The 11,838-nt window shown below is 36.5% G+C and overlaps 1 protein-coding gene across 2 annotated transcripts in view; it reads right to left on the bottom strand.

The window, feature by feature from the left end:
• Window positions 1-11,838, bottom strand: part of atp9b (ATPase phospholipid transporting 9B) — a 374,205-nt gene that overhangs the window by 89,507 nt on the left and 272,860 nt on the right. For both annotated transcript variants that reach the window (XM_072261618.1, XM_072261628.1), the window contains one exon: window positions 732-892. In XM_072261618.1, coding sequence (XP_072117719.1) covers window positions 732-892 — 161 coding nt within the window. The remainder of the gene's footprint in view (window positions 1-731; window positions 893-11,838) is intronic.

Raw genomic sequence — 11,838 nt, 5'->3', positions numbered from 1 at the left:
CCTCAAATGATGGTGGAAGCAGAGGTAAGACAGAGATAAACAAATTCTTGATAAAGGGGTGAAAGATTAGGGTGGAATATGCAGCAGACTTATGAGAACAAGTAGCAATGCGTCTATGTTCATATCATGTAAAGTTAATAGGCCCCAACCTCCTATTTCATCTTGTCTCAAATCCAGCTTTGGTGGTTGTCAACATTATTTGAATTTTATTCTTCATGCACAGTAAAATGGAAGCACACAGTTTTATATGGATGCTATAAAAAGTTAATACAATTCGACTCCTAACCAAATTATGAGAAATTGGTGCAACTCAGGAACATGTGGAAAACAATCAAAATTGATTTTGAAATTAAGCATTAGCATGCATAAATCAATCTATTAAAGTGATGAAATAAACAAGGCACTTAGGAGAACAGGATTTTACATTAAAACTTATGGGATTACAATTTTTCTATTCACTGCCTCGTTTGCTAATTACTTCAATATTTGCTTTATGTCACTTGCTAGCACCATGAAATTCAAGCTATCGTAATAAATGAATGGCAGGAACAGAGCAAGTGGCACAAGTTTCACAGTAGTTTGATCCTTTCGGGACCATGACATTTTTCTGCTTATGCTACTATAGTTTCACGATAAAGATCAGTTCATTTCACAATTACAGCCTGGTATGAATTTCAACATTTATGTTCAGTGACTCAAAGCAGTTTTTTTTAAAGAACGTAAAATCTTACCTGATGGGAATGATATATGAAAATAATAGGATGAACCGGAATAGATATCGATACCAGGGGCCTACAAATCCTTGCAAAGCCACCATAACAACGGACAGCACAACCAGAGCTAAAAACAAGGCCTTTGTCAGTCGATTTAGCTCCAGATCCAGTAAGCCAACCTGCAAGAAATCAAAGTAGCAATTACAAGTTAAAGTGGCACAAATCAATCCATGTACTAAAAGTACTACAGGTGACCCTGAACTATGGGAAGGATTGCATTCCTAGAACACCATCCAAGTTACAATTTTACCAAACATGAAGTCATCTGCTTGTGCATCAAAAAAAGTGTTTCAAAGCTGTTTTCTTACTGCTTTATCACAGGGTTTGCCTGTATTCCTTTTTTAAAAAGGTTTAAGAAGGAATACGGGCTCTATGTTTTAAAAAATGCCTGTATCCCTTTAAAAGGGGCTGGTGGTAAAGTGGAGGCTAACCTTGCCAATGCACACATCTGGATAATGATGGCTAGGAACAGCATGGAGGTGAGATACATCAGATGGTTAAGCTTGTGTCTTTAGGAGACACTGAAAATAAGTGTACGGGAGCAGCAGAACCGGGCAAGGAAAGGTGCAAGTGGTCATATAACCAAAGAAAAGAATTGGAAGGGAATGGTATAGGACATTGATACCTACAGAGAATCACTGGGGGAGGGGTGGTGCAAAGGGTATGTCAAATATTGCATTGCACGGCAATATTTGCAAAAGATGTCCTTGTTACTCTCAGTAAGGCAGGGTAGTGGATATCTGATTAGAGGAGTCCAAATATAGAGTTCTAGAACAGAAGGTCACTTATTTGGGTGGAAGCAAAACACAGAAGGATACTGGAAGGAAAGGTGACAGTAATATTTTGTAACAAAGGATCTGAGATGTGATTTTCTTTTGGGGGGAAGCTCATAACATAAATAAGTGGAATTAACAAAAAAAAGAAAAATGCAATATGATTAGTATTCTACACAAAGCTGACAGGAGTAATTTATTAATGATTAATTCATGAGATATGATCAGAGCTTTGCCAAAATAAAATCACATCACAAATGTAGTTTAAATGAAGCAGAAATGCTATGAATTGCCATTTTTTTCCCCTTGGAAAGGTATCTTATTGTGAAAAGATGCATGCGATCTCAAAGTTTCCATGGCTTCCTGGAACCTAATGACAAAACTGCACTGATTGGTTGATCTAGTCTGCACAGTAATTATTATGAAAAACCCAGAGATATTTTTTTCTTGGTGAAATTAGGATTATGCAAAGTAATGACCAAAAAAAACTGAAAACACAACCATCTTAATGTGTTTAACAGGCAATTCCTAGACAATTACAAGAACTTCATTTCTATTTGTTCCAAAATGGATACTACTCTTCCCATATCCCAATGTTTTAGCTTCAATTATTATCCGTTTTTTTTCTATAAAGCCATGCAATAGCCCATGCTTCAATTGTTACCCATGTCAAAGCAGCCTATTCTCTACGAATTTCTTGTATGTTATTCATAAATACAATTTTAAGTCAGAAATTCTCACACATTTTCTCTTCATATGAAAGGGATATATACTTCTAATCAATTACACAAATGTAATTTTCAAAGTACCTTTGGTTTCTACTTAACACCTGCTTCAGCAGAAACAATCCAAATCCTGTTGAAATAGTTTTACGTCTCTGACAAACCCTCGTGTAATTATACCCAAAGTGCTCAACTCAAAATTGCAAGATACTCCAAAGAATTGTCTAACCATGTGCACTGTACAAATAAATAACTCACTTATCTTTTTTTAAACTCTTGAATTCTGCTCCATACATAAAGTTAAAACTAGTCTTTATTTTAGGGAATGATGGATCTGAATTTCACTCTGTTCTAGTAAATCCTTCTTAAATATCACTATTTATGTAATCCCATGATAGCTCTTCATTCTAAAATGTATTACACTTGATCAAACACCACCTGTCATACCTGTCCATCTCAGTAGCCTGCACCTTCCTAAATTCTTTTATATATTGTGCTTCCACGTACCTGTCTAGAGACTTACGTAGGTTCACATAATGTGTTGTCTGAAATTTAACAAATGTTGAAATGTGCAGATTTATTTAACTGTTGCCCAAAAATTTAAAAAAAAGAAATGTGGTGGAGAGGGAAGAAATTAAGGGGAAAAAAATCTGCTTGGATCCAGCCTTAAGCTTCCAAGTAATTTATCTTTTTAGCTGCGCTGCACAATCAAAAACAGACTGCTCTAAATTACTGAAGTCATATTTATAATTGCATTCAATGTTTTTGTGATGACTGCTAATCATATCCAAAAGTTCCAAAGGCATCCACTTTACCTACTTTCACTGTTCATCACAATCAAGAAAAGTGGTGAGGAAAGAAAGCATAACAAGTCCTCTCACCACTTTCCAGCAGGTCTTTGTAAAACCCATATCATTGTAAAATGGGAAATAAACACTAGAACACAAATGTTTCCTTTAATTAAAGGGACAATCACAAAATTATATCTAAACATTTGTGAAAAATTCAAACATTCCAAAGCCTTGCCTTTTTCTTCCCCTGAGAACTAAGGCTCTATACATGACAGCTAAATGATTTATCAGCTGCACTCAAAGTAACACAACAGAGGCAAATATCTTGCAATTTCCACAACTTCCACTAATACGTGGTTTCTGGTTGAATTATCAAGAAAAATGGGTTTTTGGATTAAAAAGAAGAAAAATTAAGCTAGAGAAGCAGAGCACGTTTCAAAGGCCAGATCTTTTTGCGTTCACAATGGCAGTCTAAGTTTCAGGCCTCACTGCGGATCAGATGAAGTCATTATTCATTCAGTCAAGGAAAAAAGACTCAATTACCTCAACCTAAAGATGCTATCAATGAATGCAAAGTGCATATTTTGCTCTATTCATCTAAATCCCATTAAAAGTGAAAGGAATGATTTAATCTGGCCGTCTAAAGTTGGGTTTTTTTTTGTAATAAAATAAAGAATCACTGTCTCATAATATGCATAACTACTGACTAAGACTACTCGTCCGCATCATAACAGCAATAAAATCTGTGAAACTCTATATAGAAAATTCAGCAAAGAATACCACTGTTCCCAAGGAAAAAGTCACGGCTTCAATGAACTGCCACCTCATAAATATGTTAAGTTCTGCTTGGTTACAACAAAGAAAAACAATTCTTTGTAACTAAATGTGTTGCATAACATTTTCCCTTACTCGCACAGTGTAACCATCACTTTCAATCGACAGACTACAAAAACATCTGATTTGTAATTGGTTCATCAAAAGCAAGAACAAATTGAAGACAAAAAGTAAATGGAGGCTTCCATGACAAGCCATACTCATGTCAGCACTTAATTAATAGGCAACAATGATAATCTGACAAAAATACAGTAAAACACCATATTAAATAAAATAAAAACAGAACTGTCTGTAAACAAAATGTACTTTATTCACAATAATCCATGTTAATGTACCACTAATTAGACTTGTACAATGCTGGCTACCATTTCCCGAAATGCTGACTGTAATCAGATACACTGTAGTGCATGGGAAAACGCAAAGTTAAAAGGACATTAGCTTTATTGCTTTGCATTAACTTTTTGCTCAGTTTCAGTTTGACATTTTACATTTGGGCAAGCAGTTAATGAAACCCTGATAGCAATGATTATTGCAGGAACACCAGGCAGTTTTTAATCTGCTTCAACATTAAATTTTTATGCCAGAAGGAAAAAGTATTTCAAAATGAGGACCAAAATTAAGTCTTAGCTAAAAAATTGCTAATTTAACCACTCTCAACTGTTTGCAATGCTTGTATGTCTGTTTTGCCTTTACCCTGATAATTACAAAATCATAGCAATTTACGTTAGAACTGGAATAGTCTTCAGCAAATATACATGTTATTTCACCTGCTGCTCCAGAGTTTTTTCAAAATCATGAATCATCAGACCACAATCTTGATCTCCATGCAGCAATAAAGTCATAGTCATTTATTTAAGAGATTAAGTTGTTAAATACTCAGAATCAGGAAGATGGTATATTAGGTAAGACAGCCTATTCAATTTTTTCAAACTTTAACACACAGCGATGGTTGGAAGGGAATGGAAGGCCATTTATAAAACTAATGGCAACTCAAGGTTGAGCAATATCACTGCAATCCAAATTACTGACAAAATGGTCACTGATATTTCATAGAAGACTCATTCTAACGTCAACAATGACTTTGGATATGGCATTGAAAACTTTGTTTCTGAAATATAATAGTGCAAAAGAAATATTTTCATTAAGTTACTCAAAAGTCTGCAAGTGGGACCAATCAATTTTGGAGAAGGGAGGGGTTGTTTTATGCTAATGTTATTCAGGAACAAGCCATAGGATCAGTTGGAATATCACTGATATAACCCACTCAATATTGATTTTCTTCTGCTTCAATAATATGGGACTTGTGCTGACTGAATTCTAGCTGTCTTCTGACAGACAGAACTTCGGCCTCTTTATCTTTAGCACTAGAGTGGTTACTATGCATAAATCTCTTAATATTGTAAAGATAAAATTATGGAGGGGTTTGGGCATAAGTTTCTACACTTAAAGTGTCAACTTATAGTATAAAAAGTGAGACTTCATAATCAACTGAAGTTTGCTAACCGCATGTTTAGCGCAACACTTTATGATACAGGCGACCCACCACTGCCTGTAAGGAGATTGTATGTTCTTCCGCATGGGTTTCCTCCCACAGTCCAAAGACATATCATACATATCATTTGGTAAATTGGTAGGTTAATTGTTCATTGTAAGTTGTCCTGTGACTAGGCTAGAGTTAAGTTGGGGGGGGGGTGGTGCTGGGTGGTGTGGCTTGAAGGGCCAGTAGGACCTATCCTGCACTGTATCTCAATAAGTAAAGAAATAAAAAGTGCAAAAGAAGCATGTCCATTATATCATCAGGTTCTAAACCAAAAAGTAATAATTCCACATCCAGACTCTCCAGCTAGCAATAGCCTATAAACAAATGCTATTTCTGTATTGATTGTATTAACCAAAAGGCAATCCTACATGCTGTGTCTACCTTAATCTGCCATGCCACAATATGAAGATGTGTGCATTACTTGAACAAGTAATAGGTCACCATTTGAACTCTGGACAAAGAGCCTCTACGTAACACATTCGGACCTGAATGTCAGAACCTCTGGCTTTTATTTCCCACTTCTGGAAATTTAATTCTCAGTTATTTACTGAAACACCTAGTTACACAGTGACATGTTAAAAAGTATGATGGGTGCAGTTTTAATTCCATTTCCTTAATTCAGGGACAAAATACTGAACTAAGGCTAATATATTCAGGAATTGTGCATTATGCAAAATAAAAATACTAGGACACACAAATAACTTGAGATGAAAATAAATTAATCTACAATTGGTTCATCTTTGAGTAAAAACACTACATCTGGTATGCCTGCAATAATTGTTGGTGCAAAGCTTCTATACAACAGTATAATGTAACCTTAATGGATGATTGGTAATTCTGAACTGGAGGGAGTCATAACAACTTGACATTTTTAGCTGACTCCATAACTTTTCTTCACTGATCTATAACTAGTCTACAACTGTAGAGCGATCACAGCAATTACACATCAGCAGACTTCATGCTGATATTGTGTAATACTATTTCAAACATTTTCTAGCAACTATTTTTAAATCCTGAAATGTAATACTATAAAAGGGTGAGATTCCTGAGTTTTCCAAAAAATTATTTCAACTCATTGAAAGAAATTCTTTAACAAAAAACAGAATATTATTCCACTCAAAAGACAGCTTCATTCTAACTTTCTAATGTTATTTTGGTGTTACTCTTGCACTTATGAAACAGTTGATGATCAATTTCATACTTAATGGCTTGTAAGAAATCCTAACATTGGGACTTATGGGAAAAGTTGCAGATTGACAGATAAAGTAAAAAGGTCTGTATTAATTTCCAAATAAAGAAATGCATGGAGTGGTATTTCACTATGATTATACTCCAAAGTACCAATTACTACACATCAGAAACTATAGCGGGTGACACTCTACAATAAAGGGAATAATTTCCAGTTGGAGAGACAGAAACTGCTAATATGCAGGGTTCGAGTCTACAAGAATCTCTGCAAAAGGAAGTAGCTAATAAGGTTTAATGATGCATGTCAGGAAGCCACAGTATGTAGGGAAACACAGCTGGCTTCATTTTGTAAACTCTTCTGAATACACATCTTTCCAGTTCTCGATTGTCAGCTGTGCAAGTGCCACTGGGGACAATTTAAATCATAAATCAGGATAGTCCTCAATTTCTTGAAATTAGAGCCAACGTATATTAATACAACATTGCCTCCAAACCACTGCCCTTATTGAATCTTAGCAGACATTTCTCAAAATAGTGCAAAGCCAATGTTTGTTTTTTAAAAGTAAACTATATTCTTTAATCTGCTTCCTGGCAAATCAAGAGTTTTAGACAAAACCAAGAATTGACCTGTACATTATTTTTAACACAGCTAGAATTTTATATTTTAACCTAGTGCACTGAACTTATACTTAAAAGAAATTGATGCATGTAAACAAGCCAACAAATTGCTTATTTTAGTAACCAACATAATATAAAAGTATTGTATTAAATGCAATGTGCAGGTGACAGTAATTAGCAGCAGATGACAGAAGTAGCCTGAACTCATGCCAGATGGTGGCTAAGGGTCAGTGGAAAGTAGAAAATCCACCACAAGGAAACTGTTGTGACGTACAACTACTATCAAACTTCCAAGCACTCAAAAACAAATTAATTATTCTATCTCAGGAAGAAACCAACATGGCTATAACATTAAATTGCAATTTGCACACACATACCATTTTACTCAAATCAGTTTAAATAATTTAATTGCAAGACAAATACTTAAATTCAGAAAGAAAGCACAGCACTGTCATAAATGTAAACAGCTAATAAACAAGATTACAATACTACAACTACAGTAGTTTTTACAAATGTTACAGCATGCAAGAACAAAATGTTAATGCAAATGCAATACCTTGTAAATTGACCACTGTCAGCAAGGTTGATCAAACCAAAATGAAAAAAATAGCTTTGCCTTAATTTGCTGCAAAAATTATAATTTTATATACATATAAAATTATGAATTGCAAAGCTTCCAACAGAAGCATGTTTAGTATCACTGGCATTATGTCATGAAATTTGTTGTTCTGCAGTAGCAGTATACTGCAAATACATAATAAAAAATGATAAATTACAATAAGTACAAACAAAAAATTAGTGGGGTAATGTTCATGGATTTATTGCCCATTCAGAGATTTGATGGCGGAAGGGAAGAAGCTGTTCTTGAAACATTGAACTTGTCTCTTCAGGCTCCTGTACCACCTCGTTAATGGTAGCAATGATAAGAGGGCATGTCCTGGGTAATGGGGGTCCTGAATGATGGAGGCCACCTTCTTGAAGCATTGCCTTTTGAAGGTGTCCTCTATGCTGGGGAAGCTAGAGCCCATGATGGGGCTGGCGTTTTCCAATCCTGTGTAGCGGCCCTTCCATACCAGATGGTTATGCAACCAGTTAGAATGCTCTCTACAGTAAAACTGTTGAAATTTGCAAGCATCTTTGGTGACATACCAATTCTCAAACTCCTAATGAAATATAGCTGCTGTCATGCATTCTTTGCAAATGCATCAACACATTAGCCCCAAGAGAGATCTTCAGAGATATTGTCACCCAGGAACTTGAAACGGCTCATTCTTTCCACTTCTGATCTGTGGATGAGGACTAGTGCGTGTTGCCTCGACTTCCCATTCCTGAAGTCCACAATCAATTCCTTGGTCTTACTGATGTTTGAGTATAAGGTTGTTCTCTTGACACTACTCAATCATCTAATCTACCTCACTTCTATACGCCTCCTTGTCACCATCTGATACTCTGCCAACAATAGTTATGCCATCGGCAAATTTATAGATGGCATTCGAGATGTCCCTAGCCACACAGTCATGAGTGTACAGACAATAGAGCAGAAGAGAGCTAAACATACATCCTCAGGGAGTTATTAGCTTATGAGGACACTCAGTCCTCGTTTATTGTCATTTGGAAATGCATGCATTAAAGAATGATACAATGCTCCTCCGGTCTGATATCACAGAAACACAAGACAGGCCAAGACTAAAACTGACAAAAACCACATAATTATAACATATAGTTACAACAGTGCAAAGTGATACCATAATTTGACAAGAGCAGACCATGGGCACGGTAAAAAAAAAGTCTCAAAGTCCCGATAGCCCCAACATCTCACGCAGATGGTAGAAGGAAGAAACTCTCCCTGCCATGAGCTTCCAGTGCCGCAAACTTGCCGATGTAGCATCTTTGAAGCACCTGACCACAGTCCAACTCTGAGTCCGTCCAAAAACTTCGAGCCTCTGCCCAGCCCTCCGACACCGAGCACCATCTCTGCCGAGCGCTTCGACCCCAGCCGCCAAGCAACAGGCAAAACTGAGGATTCGGGGCCTTTCCCTCCGGATATTTCGGATCACACAGTAGCAGCGGCAGCAAAGTAGGCATTTCAGAAGTTTCACCAGATGTTCCTCTGTGCTCTCACGTCTGCTTCCATCAAATCAGAATTATGCACGGCCTCCTACTTGACAGATAACAGATATTCATCACCGGACAGGCCGCGTGCGCTGTATAGACTGTGGTCTCCAGGTGTAGAAGTCAAGGATCTAACTGCAGTGTAAGTTACAGAGGACCAGGTTTTGGAGCTTATTGATTAGAATTAAACATATTATTGTGTTGAATGCTCAGCTGTAATCAATAAACAGGAGCCTGACGCAGGTACAACTATAGTCCTGGTGATACAAGGGCAAGTGCAGAGCCAGTGAGATTGCATCCACTGTAGACTGACTGTGTCAAGATGCAAACTGCAGCAGGTCTAGCCCTTGCTTAAGCAGGAGCTGATTCCAGCCATGACCAACTCTCACAGCACTTTATTACAGTAGATATGAGTAGCAATGGGCAATAGTTCTTGAGGCAGCCCCCATCTGCAGCAATGAGAGATTGAAGATGTCCTTGAACACTCCTGCCAGTTGGTTAGCACAAATTTTCAAAGCCCTAACCTTTAAGGCCTGACTGTTTGCGAGGGTTCACCCTTTTGGAAGTTGTTCTGATGCCAGCCTCCAACACAGAGATCAAAGGGTCACGAGATGCTGTAGGGATTTGCACGTGTAGTTTTATTCTTCATTTCAAAGCATGCATAAAAAGCATTGTGCTCATTCAGGAGTGAAGCATCACACTTTCATCTTAGGTTTCACTTTTTAGGAAGTAAAGGCCTGCAAACACTACCAGAACTGGCATGTAAGCCACTCCATCTCTAACCTCAATTGTAATTGTTTTGTCAGCCAACTAGCTATAAGCTAGCAATAGTTATTTTTAATGAGCCATTTTCCCCTGTCTTCCAAAGCTGTTTATATATAAGGTTTATGCATAATGGTAATATATTTTTCCTCACCTTAGGGTCAGTTCATTATACAAGGGGCAATTGTCAAAGTCACATTATGGTAAAAGGCAGCACACCATTAAGTCCAACTTCAACTTGAAACAAAAATCCTTTCCAAAGCCCGAGCAGCAGTTCCTGGTACCTAGTGCAATACTAAAATTTTTAGATTAACAAGATATTGTATTATACTATTGGTCTACAATTAACAGCAAAGTTTTGGATTGGAGAGCTACGGAAGACCTTGGTAGCTCGAACTGATCTGAGATCTTTGGAATGGAGATCCCAAAAAAAAGTCATAGAGACTTAAAAAAAACACATTAGTTCTCATTCATGCTCTATACGACTGTTGCCTGTGCAACTGTCAGAAATAGTCAAGCTATCAATGTCTTTAGACACAAATTGCACCAAGTCAGTTCACAAATGAATGCAAAAAACAAAAATGCATCAGTACTAGAAATAGTTCATTTGTTCATACAGCTGGGAAATTGCTATCTTCAGTGTACTTTAATCTCCATTCTAGAGCAGCAATTAAGAATTAAGTTACATATTACACAATTTTAGTCATGCAAAATATCATTACTTAGCTCGGGCTTTCACATCTAAAGTGGCTTTCTCATGGAATTAACAGAGCCACTGTCCAAATAATGATTGTTAAATTACAGACCAATGAAACATAAAATTATGGCACTGGTGGAATTCAGCTGACATTCTTAAAATATTCCACAAATGTAGGATTGAAACACAAAATTAACATCAGCAAATAAATTGTATTAACTTAAATAATTCATATTGAATTAATCTACATCCATAGTTTCATGACCATGTTGGATAGATCTTGAAATCGCAATTGAAATTTATTGAGAAAACAAAACAGAAGCTCTAAGCAATTCATGGAACTCCCTAGTTTAAAATAAGTGCTTCTTATCAACAACTTTTGATTTACCAACAATTTTTTCTGCATTTGTTTTATTGAAGAATGTCTATTTTGGTTTGCAAGCAGTTTCAGTATTCCTCCTTGGGCAACCACTGGTCTGGATGACTATTGCAGTGGCTATAATGTTATCATACGTAAAATTGCTCAGCAGTGATTCCCCAGGTTTTCAGCAAATTAACAATCTCTACCATCAAGGAGTTGGGCTTCAGGCTTTCTGGAATGCCACTTCCTACTTATTTTCCCTACTTAGAATATACATTGGTACTTCTCTATTATTAATGGGCCCAAATCTTGGAACTTCCAATCCAATAGCACTGTAAACAGTATCTTTGGAAGCCTTCAACTGTTCATGAGATGAAGTTGCCAGTAACAATCAGACCCTAAAAAAATTATTTAATTTTGAAAAATACATCCCTTGCACCATTCACAAATAAACTGTGTGCATAAATGAAAATCCACTAATGTCACGAAATAGTTAGCCACTATTCTCAAACTAGCCACTAGCTTAACTGGAAGAGATTCTGTAATACAGAAATGTTTTCATGTGTAAAATCATTCTGTTAAGCAATATGCAAAGGTCAACAAAATCCATTTCTTCTTACAATAGCTGTGAAGTATGTTAAGTCATCAGAACCTATCAAATATTCCA

This window comes from Mobula birostris, chromosome 1, assembly GCF_030028105.1.
Source record: "Mobula birostris isolate sMobBir1 chromosome 1, sMobBir1.hap1, whole genome shotgun sequence".
NCBI lineage: Eukaryota > Metazoa > Chordata > Chondrichthyes > Myliobatiformes > Myliobatidae > Mobula > Mobula birostris.
This window is presented reverse-complemented; position numbering and strand designations above follow the sequence as displayed.